The following is a 17,268-nucleotide window of genomic DNA, read 5'->3' as shown; positions in this document are numbered from 1 at the left end:
CAATTAAGACTCCCACTAACTTGCACTGAGTCTAGGCAGCCACATCAAGCACAAGATCCCAAAGGCAGAATTAAACAATCTCAGTAAATCAGGTAACAAATTAGGACTTGGAAATGTATGTAAAATTATTGTGATTGTTAACTGCTGAATGAACCGGAACATTAGATAAAATGGTAGCCTTCAATTATGCAATGCATATTTATAGCTGTAAACCAATCAATGATGAATAAGTTGAATGTTATGCCTGTAACCAATTTCTTAAGATTAAGCGCCTAGATACCTCTGGGTTTTGAGCGCTATAAAAATGTTCAAATAAATAAAACAATGGTCATGGTCAATACAATATCCGACTCTTACTATTCAATTAAAAATTACTGTGAACATTTAAGAATCAAAGGATTGCAGTCCAACACGCCTGAAAATGTTGATGTATTAAAATATTTGCTCATCTAATAAAAACTGCCTATTGAATTGTTCATATGCATCCTAATAAGTTCGATGTTGTGGCCTATCGCTCGCACTACCTTTTTATTTCTGAAATAAGTAAAAGAGCTTCAAAGCCTCGGTGGGTTGAATGCAAAGAAAATTTTAATTTGCTTGATGAAGTCACCATGTAAACAGTCTACCTGTAATAATTGTGTGCATGACAGTAAATGAAGTTGCAACGTAGCATAGATTTTAAATAGCTATCTGCCAGACTTTTGCTAATTCATTACCAGCTTGTTTGTAAGGAAACCCGTTACATTTTCTTCTCGTCTGGCATTCTTATCAGTCTATACAATAACATTGTTTGTAAGATAGCTCAGCGGGTGTAGCGCCAGCTACTGGGTTCTTTGTATGAACTACAGGTTGCAGATTCGAATCCCGGCAAGGCCAACTCGGCCTTTCATCCTTCCTAGGTTGATAAATGAGTACTAACTTCGGTTCGGTGATAATGAACTGTACGTAAACATGTTAAATGTACAGTGCATTGGCTACAGCGCTATATAAATAACAAATCAATATCATGTTCAAGTTCCCGACGCAGAAAATGTACTTCCCCCCCCCAACAATTACACTGTCAATAAAATGCCTTCGATTCTCCTTCGTATAGTTTCTGTGAAGAATAGTATTTATTTGGTAACACTGTCCTCCTCAGCATTCTTGAGACTCTGCACTCAGTGATTATAGTGCTGTTTAGTGAAGCACTGTAATTTAGTTTTCACTTCTTACTTAATGTGTATCCTTTACTGGGTGGTCAATTCATCTGAACTCCATCCTATATAGAATGAAGAACTTGTTTAGAGTGGCAGCTGTCATATATACTGTTTTTGTTTACAACATAAACGTGCATGAAGCTATTAAACTGCTTCCTTTAGGCGCTGTTTTTTTTCTTTTTTACTTTTAGTGCGTTACACCTTTTCTGTTAATTTGCAATTTGAAAAGTAAAATGACAGATGTTTATGGTGTATTTCAGTTCTCTTCATTACCTCCAGTTCGGGTGGTTTTTGCTGTCACCATGGAAGGGAGTGCCAGGAAGGTTATAACAGTTCGTTCTGCCTTGATTGTGAAGAACAAACTTGAAACGCCAATGGAATTGAGGCTCGACAGCCCGTCGGCTCCTGACAGTAAGATCGATCACCCGATGTTTGCCATTACTCTAATCTCGTTGTGGGAAAATCGATAAAATGTCACTTCAATCTGCGAACAACCAGAGCAGTAATAGTTCAAAGAGTGGACGTTTTACTGTCAAACTTGGCTTTAAGCCGAACTGCTATGTTTCTAATAATATTTTACACTGTTTTCTGCTTGATTTAGTTGAGATGGTCTTATGTTCGTGGTTGACTTGTCACACGCATCTTGTCATTTGACAGGGCACTTTAATGTAGGATTAAGTATGTGGGGGTGTCTACCCCTTTGCCTACACAAATTGCTTATATAATAAGGCCGTGCTTTAAATGAGCAGGTACTCGCTAGTCTAGAATATCTGCACTTTTTTAAATTGGAAAGACATGGGACTGGCACTTCTCAAAGGAATCCGATGCTGTCAATGAGGGATTACTTCTCAACAGTAAGTAGGTACTCTGGTATAGTGAGTACCTGCACTTCTATATTTCCATTTGAAGCACTGTAATAAGAACAACATGGTTCTTGCCAGAGATTACAGTACAGAGATATTTGAATATTAATTTTACAGTCGTTTATTCCTTTTAAATATTTTCAATCCAGTGTTATGGAATAGTGTGTGTAGCATTTTCAAGAATGTCGATTCTGAAATCATCCTTTAAAGCTAGCGAACTGCTGGTGCTGTGTGCTTATTTACCCCCCACCACACTAAAACTACATTTTGTACTGGGTAAGAGACTCACTATAACGTATATGAAGGGAGAACCAATGTCGGCAAAGTAGAACATTCTCAAACAGCTTTTTGTTTCAGATGTCCGTATGGAATCGCATGTTGCATTGAGACGTACTCTTCACAATTAACCAGTAGGAACCCTTCTCTTTACTTACTGCCTACCTTGGTTGATGGTGTTGAGCAAAAGCATATTTTGGACAAGATTATTTTTCTTCCATAGTTTCACTTGCCACATATTGCTACAGTGTTTTACCTGAGCATTTTGTGTGTTGTCTTGTACTAATTTTCATTAATGAAGCTATTCCTGCCATGTAAGAACCATTCTGCAAGTGTATCCCAAGATTACCAACATTTCTGTAAAGGCAAGACACGCCTATTCTTGAGCGATTTAAATTTGCTGCAATTTTGTATATTTTCTAGTTGGACAGCTAAACAACTTTGTAATTGTTAATGTTAGAAATCCTCAGAGCAAAAGCATAATCAACTAGCATTGTTTTACTGTTTTAACTATGCACATGTATCTAAGAAAATGGATCCTGTTCTGATGCTGAGTTTTGCTAATTCTCCTTGCCAAAAGTTATCATTGTAGCTTTCATGATTAAACCACACTCATACTTCATGTGCATTATTACACGTCCTTAACTCTGAGAACACGTAAGCAAAATAATATTTCTGGCCGATGAGATTTTTTTTTTTATTTGTTTAATTAAGTCCTGAATTTCTTTAAAGTGCATTGTTGTTTTATGCTTCACAGAGCCAGTAGTTCTTCCAGCGGTAATGCCAGGAGATTTTTTTGCAATTCCTCTGCACCTAACTTCCTGGCGACTGCAAGCAAGGCCAAGAGGAATGGGAGTTTTCTTCTGTAAAAGTCCCATCCATTGGACAAATGTTGCAAAGACGGGCGACATCTGTAGCAATAAACGAGAGTGCCATTCTATGGACTCAGAAAACAGTCGATTTTTCCGGTGAGTTAAACTCCTGTGCTCTTTTTTTCAGTATTGAATATCGATAACGTGTTCAACAAGGAAGGTGTCCACATTGTATCATAATCAGGTGTCCTAATGTAACCAACCAGAATACACATTTTAAAAAAAAAATTATTTCATTTGAAAGTGCTAATATCATTTGTATTTTTAAGTTCAAGCACGGATGCAAAATATTTCAAACAGTATAATGCATAAATAGTCTCTACAGCGGCAGGCATGAAGGGCATAACAAGATGTTTATTGGAAAATTACAAAATGCAAGCAAATTGTTGCTGTATAAAATAGCAGTGTAATGAATTGGCGTAGGGGAGGAATAGACGATACATATGTTTTTAGAAATGACAATAGTGCGTTAAGCTTGAAATTGCTCACTTTTAGCTGAGCCCAAATTTGCTACTACAAATACTTCTAAAGTGTAATTGTGTTAAACGTACTCTTATTGCATACTGTCATAGCAAAGTGTGTAACTGATTTATCTAAACTCCCACAAGATTGCATGGCAGCAAAGTAAGCAGGTTCCTTTTTATGCTTCAACATTCTCATTATTCAGCAGCAGCAAACAAATGGAAACACATATTTTCCTTAATCCCTAGAGGTAAATGTATTTTGCAAATACATCCTATGGGCTTCATACAGCACTACCTAGTTGAGAGGCAACCAAGCGCTCTTCCAAACAAGAAACATCATAAGCCTTATGTGGGCACTTGCAGGGATAACAGTGATCATCCCAAGCACAAGTCACATCCTGTCTCTTCCCCTCCTGTCTGTGCGAATAGGGGCTCAGATAAGTATGTACTTGGATTCATAGATTTATGTGATATATTATTATCATGTCTTTGATGTTTTTGTTTTTCTCTGTACAGGTCTGATATTGGGAACACTAAGAAGGCCTCCACCCCCTTCTTATTTCCACTCCATCCCCGTAGCTCGACTTGGCCATCCACTGTATACCCTTGCAGTCAGCGATGGAGAGTGCCTGTGACCACCTCTGCAGCATTGTTTTTATCATGCAAGGTTATTTCAGCACCCATGGCATGCACCATCAGGAGACTGAGGCTGGAAATGGCACCATCAATGGTGCACATGTGTATAGTCCCCTAATTGCAAATGGGCAGGAAGGACTGCAGGCTCTGCCCAAGCCTGAAAAATCAGAAAGGGACACAACGAATTGGGCAGTGACAGGTGTTACTTGTTCTCATCTTGAGCTGTTCTGGCTTTTTGATCTCTGAGAGAGTTAACTCGAGTCGCAGGATCTCACATGTGAAGCTCAAACTCCTCTTACGTACCCATTACAGTAGGCTGGGGAGACCCCACAGACCTCCAGGGTCTCCTTCCCATAGTATATCAGGAATATAGCTTGGTCCTTGTTGCAAAGGGTGAGCCATCTTCCACTCTGTGATTTGTTTTCGGGCCCTTGGCCTACAGGGTTAGACTTTAGCCTGCAGAGTGGAGTGCTATGGCTGCCCATTACGTGTATCTTCACCTTCATTTTTCTAGCAGAACCAGGCTCAACTCCAATATAAGGTCCTACAGCCAACGATTAAAGGTTCCCGTAGGCTCTTTTGCTTCCTCAACAGAATACTATGGTAGCTAAGAATGGGCTATGTTGTGGTAATTTGTTCTACAACGGGATACAATCCACCACCCTCAACCGTGGGTTTGATGGTAGATTGGAAATGGCCACTACCCTTGCTTGCGATCCATTCACTAAACTTTGTTCTGCTTTTCTCAAGAGTAGGCAGAACCTCCGAGCTTCTGGCCTGTTTGACAGACGATGGTGCAAGGGCCATGCAGCGCCTCGCTTCTGTGAGCACTTTGATTCTTCCACCTTGCTGCGGGATGAACCCCATGTGGTGGAACCCTCCACAAGGTTAAGATGGTGACCACAAGGAAACCTTTCATACACTGTCATCAGACAAGACTGCCTTGCCTTGAGTGGTGGTCAAATAGAGTGTTTTTTTGGAAAGCCTGAACAATGTTATCTGGCTGGCTCGTGGCAGAAAGCTGTAAACCAGCCTTAAAAGGGGAAACGGTGATGGTAATGCCTAAAATAGAGGACCTATATGTCATAATATAATGGAAAAGAAGGCATGGTTGGACAAGCCATCTCATGCCTGTTTATCAAGACCCTGGAACTGGCGGATGAGTCTGAGGATTTGTGGAGATCTTCACCCAAAAAAGATGATTGTTCTCTCACCCATCAAGAGGTTTTCCTGAGTAATATCTACTTGTACAAAAAAAAATGGCATTCCGAAAGTGATAAATCTCAGACAGCAAACGACTTGTTAATCTTTCACTATTTTTCAATGGAGGGATCCATCTTCTCTGGGAGAGTCGACTTGTAAGAGAATGGTGCACATGATTGGCCCTTAAAGATGTACACCGTTTCAGTCCTCATTTAAGTCTTTTTTGCAATTAGGGCAAGTAGGAAAGGTCTAAGAGTTGAGTACCAATCTATGGCTTTAGTCAATGACCTGCTACTTCAACAATATTACAGTCCCATGGCAGCAGCCCAGAGCCTCGGAAGCATGACATCAGGATGATTGAGCATGATCTTCATGTCCCACAATGAGACCAATCCTGAGATCGGAAGTAAACATGACTGTGGCTCCTCCAGGGCTTTGGTTTCTTAGGTTACAGGCCCCTTCACAAACTGAAGATTAGTCACTTGTGCCGGGGCTTGATTTACACATACATGGCCCTCCCCTTTAAGACCCACGGGTATAATTGTTGTGGTGGCTGGTCCAAATTAAGTTATGGAATGGGAAAGCAATCTCTGAATTGTCCCTGGATTCAGTGATAAATGTGTGTTGTTTCAACTGTGGGGTTCACTGCAGGGATATGCGCCACTGTAATGTGGCAGTCAAGAAAAAAAGATGAAGCGCCACTGTGAGGAGGAGCCCGGAGTGGAGGGGGTGCCGGGAGGGGTAGCGGGACTCCGCGGGATCACGGCAATGGGCCGCGAAACAGAAAACGCAGCCCCGTCCCACCCGTTCACCCCAGGACTCTACAGGATCGCGCCAACGGGCCGCGACATGAAAAGAGCGGCCCCCTCATGCCCAGCCTTACCTGAACCCGCCAAGGGTAACGCCGCGGCTTGCAGCCCGGGAGACGGGTTGGTGACGGCGAACCCGCGGGAAACACGGGCAGTCACGGAGAGCCGGCCCACACGGCCCGCCGAACGTCTCTCCCCACCAGGAAGGGAGAGAAGGGAGAGACGGCTTGCTCGGCGGGGCGGTCCGCTCTGGAACAGCCACAGACACAAACACACATGGCGAGAGGGAGAGACTTCAAAAGGGGGGAGGGACTCACGGGATGGAGTTGCCTGGGAGCGGGACTCTTCTGGCAGGCAGCAGAATCAGCCACTCTGGGAAACCACGGCAGCCTTTAAAGGAGGCGGGACATGGCAATACCAGCCAATGAGAAGTCTGATTGACAGGGAAGCTTTCCATAGGGGGGGGAAGCAAGTCACTCGCATCATATAAAAGCCCGGGAACTAATCCAGCGTTTGTTGTTGGTTTTCCTAGTCATACGAAGAGGACGAGGAGAGAAGGAACAACTGGTGGGCCTATCCGGACAACAAGGAGACCTAGGAGGGTTTAAATCCTGTACATGGAAGACTGCCTAAGAGTGGAGTAACTCTCAAGGAGTTCATGGACTATATTTTCATTAGTTTAAAATCACCTGAATAAAGTATAATTTCAGCAACCCAACCCCGGTCTGCGTCTTGATTTCTACATTGGCGACGAAGGTGGGATTTAGCGACAACGCGATGGAGACCCTAATTAAAACCCTGACGGATGGCCAACAGCGGTTGCAGCAATTAATACAGCTGCAAACACAACAGGCAGTGGCTGATCGCCAGGCGTTCCAGCAAGCCATCCAGTTACAGGGCACCCTACAGACCACGGCCCAGGACAAACAACATGAGAACATTATCAGGCTCACAGATGCAGTAACCAGCACGAGGAACCAACCCATGGTGCCGTCCACCCTGCTCCAGAAGTATAAGGAGGGAGAGGATCCAGCCTTTTTCTTCACAAGTTTTGAGAGGATTGCAAGAAATGCGCAATGGCCGCCTGAACGCTGGGGACAGTATGTGGCTCCCTTGTTATCTGGGGTAATGCAGGGTGCATATCAGGCCGTGAACCCCAATGGTAACACTCCCTATGGGGAAATTAAAGCAGCTTTACTGGACCGTCTAGGCCTGGATGAGGAGGCCTATCGCCTTCAGCTAAGGGACACCAAGTTAAGAAACGGAGAGAGTCCCAGGCAGTTATATTACCGCATTAAAGATCTGACGGAGAAGTGGATGCAATCCCCTACACCAGCCAACCAACCCCTCCTAGATAAAATAATCCTGGAACAGTTCATAGAAGCCTTGCCGAGCCCAATGCAAAGATGGGTTAGGCAACACCACAGGCCTACATTGGCGGAAGCCGTGGACATTGCATCGGCTTATCAAAAGGCCGCGTACAGTCGCTTCCCCTCAACAAGTATACCAGGAAGGATGACGGCGCCGAACTTTGAACATCAGATACAAAAAGGCCCAAAAGTGGCACACACCAGATGGAGGCAACCGGAGGAGGTCTCCAGGAAACTAGAAGAAAGGAAGACTGGATACGAGGAGAGACAGCCACCCATAATCCCGGGAGTTCGACAACCCCAGTGCTTTGAGTGTGGTGAATGGGGTCACATTGCCCGGTTTTGCCCCAGAAGGAAGACCACAGAACCTATGGAAATCGGCTACATGAAGCCACACCCGGAAGTACGTAACCCTGGTCAATACATCGTGGATATAAGAGTGGATGGACGACCGACCCGGGCGCTGCTGGATAGCGGAAGTCGACAAACAGCCATATCTCCCACCGTGAGTAATAACCCTAATTTACCTAACATTTCTATACCGATAAAGTGTATACACAGGGACATTAAAACATACCCGATGAGAGAGGTACAGATAGAGGTGAACCATGAAACCACTCAATTAAAGGCTGCCGTCCTTCCTACACTACCCACCCCAGTGGTCCTGGGAACTGACCTACCCCACTTTAGTAAAGCACTGGATGAAGAAAGAGCGAAGAGCAACAGAACCTCGAACATAGGTGACTCTAGAAACCCCCCCAGACATAAAACACGGAATAGACTAGAGTGGTGCCAAGCCAGTTACATGACCCGACCCATTAACTGGCAACCCGAGGATCATGAGGACTCCCTGAGGGGGGAAACCCTAACTGATCCCACCCTTCGGGTAGCCAGTGAGAGAGCGGCCAATGAGAAAGATCCAGACGTAACAAAAGGACCTGGCTTCCTGTTCCGTCATGGACTATTGTACAGAAAATATAAGGCGGACGATGGGACTGTAAAGGAACAGTTGATATTACCAAAACCCCATAGAATGGTCATAATGCAACTGGCACACAACCACCCCTGCGGCGGACATATGGCCTCCCTGAAAACGCAGCAGAACATACTGAGACGGTTCTACTGGCCAGGCATATACGGTGAAGTATCCCAGTTCTGTAAGGCGTGTCCCACTTGCCAGCTAACAAGTGGCGTCTTATCAGCAAAAGCCCCTTTGCAGAAAATGCCCCTTATTAACGTTCCTTTCCAGCGGATAGGCATGGACATCGTCGAACCAATAGAACCCGCATCCCGTGGATACAAGTATCTACTAGTCATTGTTGACTATGCTACGCGGTATCCAGAGGCTTTTCCCTTGAAGGGAACATCAGCCCGACAACTATGCGACCAGCTCATTCCCTTCTTCGCAAGAGTGGGCTTACCCTCGGAAGTTATCACAGACCAAGGGACCAATTTTATGTCCACCTTACTTCGGCAGGTATGCGAAAGACTGCAGATACATCAGTTACGCACCTCGGTATACCATCCCCAGACCGATGGCCTTGTCGAAAGGTACAACAAAACGATCAAGAAAATGATACGGAGAGTGACCGGGTCCGATGGGAAGAACTGGGACCGCATATTGCCCTTGGTCTTGATGGTATTACGCGACACCCCACAGTCGTCTACCGGTTTTTCTCCATTCGAGCTCCTTTTCGGAAGACAACCCCGAACCATCTTGGACCTTGTAAAAGAAGAATGGGAGACTTCGGATGAGATCTCTTTAACAGAGTACACCGAAGAGTTGAAGGAACATTTGACAGCACTCCGCTCGATGGCCGAGACGAATCTGGGACACGCACAGACAAACCAGGAGAAAAACTATAACAAAGGAATTCGGATGAGAACTTTCCGAATGGGAGACCAAGTACTAATCCTACTACCCACCAGTACTAACAAGCTATTGGCCAGATGGAGAGGTCCTTATGAAGTTAAGGAGGTACTCAGCCCTGTGACGTATCGGATCCACCAACCCGATCGTGCCACACCAGACAAAGTATACCATGTGAACCTGCTAAAAGCATGGAACGCGCCTGTATTGGTAGCCACAACGGATGCCGGTGAGGATACCTCAGAACAAAACGTGAATCATGAACAGGGCAAGCTAGAAGACGTGCAATGGGGAACCATCTTGACTCCTTCCATGAGGTCAGAACTTTTGACCAGACTGTCTCCCTTTGGAGAAGCGTTCTCGGCCAGGGAGGACCAATTTAATCGAACACGAGATCAAAACCGATCCCGGACAGATTGTTAGACTAAGACCCTATCGTATTCCAGAAGCACGAAGGATGGTTATCCGACACGAAGTAGAAGAGATGCTCCGTATGGACATAATTGAACCCTCAACCAGCCCATGGTCATCCCCGATAGTGTTGGTACCAAAGCCCGATGGTACTATTAGATTTTGTATGGACTACCGACAAATAAATACGATCTCCAATTATGAAGCATATCCTATGCCACGAATGGACGAGCTGTTGGAAAGGCTAGGATCCGCCTACTTCCTAAGCACGCTTGACCTAACTAAGGGTTATTGGCAGATTCCCTTGAAATCCACGGACCGGGAAAAGACTGCCTTTACCACTCCCCAAGGTCTATACCAATTCAAGGTTTTGCCATTCGGGCTACACGGTGCACCAGCCACCTTCCAGAGACTGATGGATGTCATACTACGTCCCCATGAGAGCTATGCTGCGGCTTACTTAGACGACATCGTCGTGTATAGCACGACCTGGACAGAACATGTACGCCACTTGGAACAGGTGGTGTCTGAGTTGTTTAAGGCAGGCCTACACATTAATCCGAAGAAAACAGTGATAGGGGCACACGAGACGAAATATCTGGGACACTTGGTAGGCAGAGGCACGATACGACCGCAATTCTCGAAAATCCAGGCCATCCACGGGATTCCCACTCCATCCACGAAGAAACAGATCCGTGCCTTTTTGGGTTTCATAGGCTACTACCGTAGATTTATTCCAGATTTCTCCTCGGTGGCAGCTCCACTAACTGACGCTTTAAGGAACAAAGGGTCTCCCGATTTGACCAAGAACACCGCTGCTTTGGAAGCCATCGATGTCCTAAAGCAGAGGATCACCTCAAATCCAATACTTGGGTGCCCCGACTTCCATAGACAATTTTTTCTTCAGACGGACGCGTCGAATCAGGGGCTGGGAGCTGTTCTTTCACAGGAACAAGGGGGCGAACTTCAACCCGTCTGTTTTGTGAGCAGGAAGCTCGTACCTCACGAGGAGGCCTATTCCACTATTGAGAAGGAGTGTTTGGCCATCAAATGGGCGGTAGAGACCCTCAGGTATTATCTCTTGGGTCGCTGCTTTACTTTGTATACCGACCATGCCCCCTTACAGTGGCTCGCCAGACATAAAGATACCAACCAGCGGGTACTCAGATGGTTCCTGTCTCTTCAACCGTTCGATTTCCTTACCATACACAGACCTGCGGGTTTCCAGCTGGTGGCTGACTATCTGTCCCGGAATCCTCCCTTGCCCGATCGGCCAGGGTTTGTGATGGGGAGATGTGAGGAGGAGCCCGGAGTGGAGGGGGTGCCGGGAGGGGTAGCGGGACTCCGCGGGATCGCGGCAATGGGCCGCGAAACAGAAAACGCAGCCCCGTTCACCCCGGGACTCTACAGGATCGCGGCAACGGGCCGCGACATGAAAAGAGCGGCCCCCTCCCGCCCAGCCTTACCTGAACCCGCCAAGGGTAACGCCGCAGCTTGCAGCCCGGGAGACGGGTTGGTGACGGCGAACCCGCGGGAAACACGGGCAGTCACAGAGAGCCGGCCCACACGGCCCGCCAAACTTCTCTCCCCACCAGGAAGGGAGAGAAGGGAGAGACGGCTTGCTCGGCGGGGCGGTCCGCTCTGGAACAGCCACAGACACAAACACACATGGCGAGAGGGAGAGACTTCAAAAGGGGGGAGGGACTCACGGGATGGAGTTGCCTGGGAGCGGGACTCTTCTGGCAGGCAGCAGAATCAGCCACTCTGGGAAACCACGGCAGCCTTTAAAGGAGGCGGGACATGGCAATACCAGCCAATAAGAAGTCTGATTGACAGGGAAGCTTTCCATTGGGGGGGAAGCAAGTCACTCACATCATATAAAAGCCCGGGAACTAATCCAGCGTTTGTTGTTGGTTTTCCTAGTCATACGAAGAGGACGAGGAGAGAAGGAACAACTGGTGGGCCTATCCGGACAACAAGGAGACCTAGGAGGGTTTAAATCCTGTACATGGAAGACTGCCTAAGAGTGGAGTAACTCTCAAGGAGTTCATGGACTATATTTTCATTAGTTTAAAATCACCTGAATAAAGTATAATTTCAGCAACCCAACCCCGGTCCGGGTCTTGATTTCTACAGCCACATATATTATTTGCATTTGATTATGGGTGCCATTGCTATCAGATGTTTAGCAAGGACACAGTGTAAAGTGTCTCTGCAATGAGGTGTATCAACTCTGTGGGAGCAACAAGGACTCAACTGTAGCTGCAACTCACAAAGGACCTTTCCCAATACTGGCTGGATTTCAATGCAGGCAGACTATCTGCCATGAATATCCAACATGGTGTTGAGCTAGAATTCCTGAAACAAGGCGTATTGCAGATACTTGACAATGGCACATGGATTTTCAGCAGCTTGATGTTAATTTGGATGATGGTTTCTGGGGATTGCTACATTACAGTAAAACACACAGCTTCCAGTCTCCTTCAAGTGGATGCGGGCCCCAAAGGGAACAGCCAGGAGTGTGTTTTTTCAGGAATGTTCCAGGGGTTTGGCCTGCTTTCCAGGGTGTGGACTCCGACCCGAATGCAGGAATGATCCTGAAGCTGTTTTTCCAGCACTGAATGTCCCATGCATAATGTGCAGACCTGCTGCAAGTTTGTATGGATTTTCCAATTCGACTGCCCATAAATAGCTTGTCTGGCAGGCCTTTGTCTTTTCCTGATAGAGGGGTAAGTCATCAGACTGCTGGCCTTGATGATTTAAGGGCACTCTTGAGATTGTGAAAGTCTGAGGAATTTCTCTTGGACACTTGTACCTCTGGTGCGACTCAGAATTACAAGACTGCACAGGGAATGTGGTCTAGCTGGTATGCGGGACGACACTAGCATTTCCTTTCTGCAGATGTTGAATTTCCATGCACCCCTAGCAGTTCAGGGTAAGTGGTGTTATGCCTCCATGTCAGTTATGTTAGATAGTGTTAGGACTGATTTTCTATACTCTGGCCTGGTGGACATATGTATAGAAGGCCAACCTATATTGTGACAGGGACAACTCTGGGGAGCTGTAGCCAAACCAGTTTGGGTAACAGTGACAGGGGTCTAGGCTAAGTTCTTCAGGGGTGGTGAGCTTGTAAGGGGTACACAATGAGGTCACACAATGGGAATCACAGATTACACTTCGACAGGATGTATAAAAGTACAATTATTATTTATTGGCCAAAACAAACTATAGAAAAATGACAACTAGCAAGTAGATTTATCATACAACACTGATTCACTGATATATATATTTCTGAGGCTTGTGGAATCTGCTTAGATCACATGCTGTGCATAGGCCGACATCTAGTGGAAGCTGCGGAGTATTACAGTTTGTTTTTCGAAACTCGAAAATGGGCGTGGACACAGGCGTGCCAGTAATACTATCCCTAGTGTGACGTCCACTGTACCCAAGATCCCTCATGCGTCTAGGATCCTCAGATTGTTTTTTTCCGCCATACTGGTCGGAAGCATCTTGCGGAGTCCCCTGGCCTTAGCCATACTTTTACTAATAATTGAAATTTAATATTCTTTATTGACATCCTTCCCCACCCCAACGTCGACCCTCGACGACGGCTGGAGAAGACATCGACCGTCGGCTGCTGCACGACGGATCTGGGCCTCGGAAGGCCGCTGGCCTCGGCCCGGGCCTAGTAGGCCGCTGGCCTCGGCCCTGCAAGTAGGGAGAGTGGGGGGTGGTACATACTCTTCACTCTTGGTATATAGATACACTTATTTATTTCCTACACTTATCAGCCCGCTGCCTCAAGGTGCGTATGGAGGGTACCCCTTTCCAATTCTGCCCCAAGTGCAACCGCAAATACCCTTGGGTCGACAGGCACGCCACGTGCAATCTCTGCTTGCCGAGGGACCACCCCGAAGCGAACTGCAGAGCGTGTAGTAGGTTTAAACCTAAGACACTCGAGGACCATTCGACAAAGCGTTGGGCCCACCACGCCAGGCAGGCGGCCATGGCAGCGGAGGGCGCCTTCAGCGATGGCAGCGACGCCGTACTTTCGGACGGCGAGGGCATTACGGCGTCGAAAGACAGCCGAGCGCAGGTCCCCGACCTCGGAAGGTCGTCCGGCAGGGCGGCTATGGGGAAGACCCCCGGCGACGCAAGCGCTACACACCCTACACACACTAAGCACACTAAGTCCAACCGAACCTCGACGACGTCGACTTCTCGGAAAGAGGCACAGATAGAACGGTCCGACTCGGTGTCCTCTGGGCGCTCTCGATCGAGATCGCCTCATGACGCAAGGCAATCATCCACTCTTGCCAAGAGTGCCTCGCTCCCTATACTAATGGAAGTTCGATCGTCGGAGGACGAAGACGACTTCCACCCCCAGGCCGCGCTCCAAGAGACGGAGCCCGCAGTTAACACCAGCGAGGCCCCACGCTCGAAAGACACAGATACCTCTCCCGATCCTCGACGCCAGGCGTCGAAAGTCTCCGGGGCCTCCAAGGGACAGGGAAAACATTTTTCCACGCACGGGGAGGGGGGGAAACAGCGGAAAGCACATTCTTCCACTCCTGTAAAACCATCCTTCCCCCCTAAGCAGACAAACAAATACAAGTCTACTGAGAGATCAACATCCAGCAAGGGTACCCTTGATAAGTCCCCTAAACTGCCTACTAAAGTCATCCCCTGTTCCAAAGAATGGTCCAGCGAAGACATAGACAGGGTCATGTCAAGGATGTCTTCCTTGGCTGATTTTTACGACAAGAATCCAGAGCATTTCCTCTCGTATGACCCTCAGGGAGCCACACCCTCAGGTTCCACTGATCCCATCCCCCTAAGTAAAAGGGCCCGGTTAGAAAGACCTGAACCCTTCGAGGTACAGCCTTACTCTACTCCATACTCTACTCCACACCCCAGGTACCAAGGAGAGCCTTTCCCTGAGGGGGACCAGGAGTTTGAAATTATGGAGGAACAAACCGGGACGGAATACTATGCGGATGATGAGGACCAGGAGGAGGGAGAAGATGAGCAGGAAATTTACAGAGTAGATTCCCCGGTAGAGAATGAAGCCCCAGTTACCGACTCGCCAGTCGATAACCAGCCCCTCCTTAATGAGGTTCTCGCTCGCGCGGCAGAACATTTTCACATCGACACCCATGGTGTACAGGAGGAAAGGGACTTCGCAGAAGAGTTGGTAGGAGAGAGGAGGCCGGTCGCTCAGACATCCCTATCCTTAAATCCATCCAACGAAGAATAGATCCGTCCCTGGTGAACCCAAACCTCACCAGAGCAGTCAACCCCAGGGTCGAAAAACTTTTCCGGCCAGCCCAATCTGACCCTCTCTATATAAGAGGACATCTTAAACCAGACTCCCTAGTGGTTACCAACACTCGGAAGAGGGCTGGAACACCCCTATCTTCATCAGAAGCTCCTCCCGACAAGGAGAGCAAGAAACTTTACGGCTTTGGCAGAAAGGTAGCCTCAACGTCCGCCTACCAAGCAAGGATTGCTAACTCCACCACCCTGTTGGCCAGCTACAACTGCCATCAATGGGAAGAGGTCGCGGCACTCATAGCCTCTGCTCCGGAACCCTTAAAGGGCCAATTGGCTCGGATCTCGACAGAAGGGAGAGCCGTGTCTGGTTGCATATTGAAAGCAACTTTCGACGCCGCGGACAACGCAGGGAGATTGATAGCAGAGGGTACTGTTATCAAGAGACATGCGTGGTTACGGCAGTCGGGGTTCAAAACAGAAACTCAGGCTTCTTTAATAGACAAGCCGGTGGAACCCGATCTATTGTTTGGGAAAGCGGTCGAAGACGCACTGAAAAACGCCAAGGACGAATACGAAACACTTAAATCCCTTGGCCAACTAACCAACAAACCCCCTAACCAGAGGGGGAACAGTAATTTTCGTGCCCACGCGGCCAAAATTCACAAAGAGGCAACTATGCCCAGGGACAGGGTACACAGTGGAACAACAGCCAGCAGTCTACCCAAAGTTACGGCAGGGGTAACAAAAGAGGTCGTGGGAAAGGCAGAGGCAGCCCCAACAAGGGAGGTGGGACGCCTCCACCAAAGCAGTGACGCTCAGTTCAGGGTCCCTTCTCATGCAACCCCAGTAGGGGGACGCATTTCCAACTTCACCCAGGCTTGGGAAGGGATCACCTCAGACAGATGGGTGCTGTCAACAGTGTCCACAGGATATTGTATAGAATTACTGCAGCGTCCCCGGAACCATCCTCCACGACAAAAAGTACACTCCCTAGAACATCAGAAGATCCTTCTCGAGGAGATCGCCATTCTGCTAGAAAAGGACGCGATAGAACTCGTCCCAGGACACCAGGTAAACAAGGGTATCTATTCAACCTACTTCCTTGTTCCAAAGAAAGATTTGACAATGCGCCCAGTATCGGACCTACGGCCTGCCAACAAGTATGTCAAGCCCCAAAAATTCTGTATGACCACGCTACAAGAGGTAATCCCCCTCCTAAAAAAGGGGGATTGCATGGCAACCTTGGATATGAAAGATGCTTATTTTCATATTTCCATGCTCCCGGCGCACAGAAAGTACTTGCGCTTCAAGGTGGACAGTCGCCACTACCAATTCAAGGTACTGCCCTTCGGGATAGCTTCAGCACCAAGGGTATTTACCAAGGTACTGGCGGTGGCAGCGGCACACCTACGCAGGGAGGCAATCCCAGTGTACCCTTATCTGGACGACTGGCTCATAACGGGGGAAACCCCAGGAATTTGCAGGACAAACATTCAAAGGACTATCGACCTCCTCCACGAATTAAGCTTCTCAATCAACGAGAAGAAGTCAAGCCTGGTGCCAAGCACCTCAAAACAGTTCCTAGGAGCAATCCTAGATACTCAGGAAGGGTTGACCTTCCCTTCGGAAGAGAGAATTCGGAATATACTACTGCAAATTCCACATTATCAGTCCGGTCAACAAATAACGGTACGCAAAGCAATGCGGTTACTGGGCATGATGGCGTCATGCATTTACCTGGTCCCCCACGCGCGACTGCGCATGCGTCCCATGCAGGAATGGTTGGCGAAACAGTGGTCTCAGGCAAGTGGTCAGTGGGACAATCTAGTGGTCGTTTCGCCAACACTGGTACAGAGCCTACACTGGTGGACAAGAGAGAATCTCGCAAGGGGAAAACCCTTTTACGATCCCGAAATACAGGCAGTGGTGACTACAGATGCATGCCTGACTGGGTGGGGAGCTCACCATCTCCACCACACAGCTCAGGGTCTCTGGTCTCACTCAGTAGCCAAGAACCACATCAA

General features: G+C 47.5%; 1 protein-coding gene across 1 annotated transcript in view; it reads left to right on the top strand.

Annotated features, from left to right (window-relative positions):
- The window catches only part of VPS13D (vacuolar protein sorting 13 homolog D), a 3,263,180-nt gene that overhangs the window by 2,358,190 nt on the left and 887,722 nt on the right, over positions 1–17,268 (top strand). Inside the window, exons 45-46 of the mRNA XM_069610908.1 lie at positions 1,457–1,607; positions 3,093–3,303. Coding sequence (XP_069467009.1) covers positions 1,457–1,607; positions 3,093–3,303 — 362 coding nt within the window. The remainder of the gene's footprint in view (positions 1–1,456; positions 1,608–3,092; positions 3,304–17,268) is intronic.

Source organism: Ambystoma mexicanum, chromosome 8, assembly GCF_040938575.1.
Source record: "Ambystoma mexicanum isolate Mex_15411 chromosome 8, UKY_AmexF1_1, whole genome shotgun sequence".
Classification (NCBI taxonomy): Eukaryota; Metazoa; Chordata; class Amphibia; order Caudata; family Ambystomatidae; genus Ambystoma; species Ambystoma mexicanum.
This window is presented reverse-complemented; position numbering and strand designations above follow the sequence as displayed.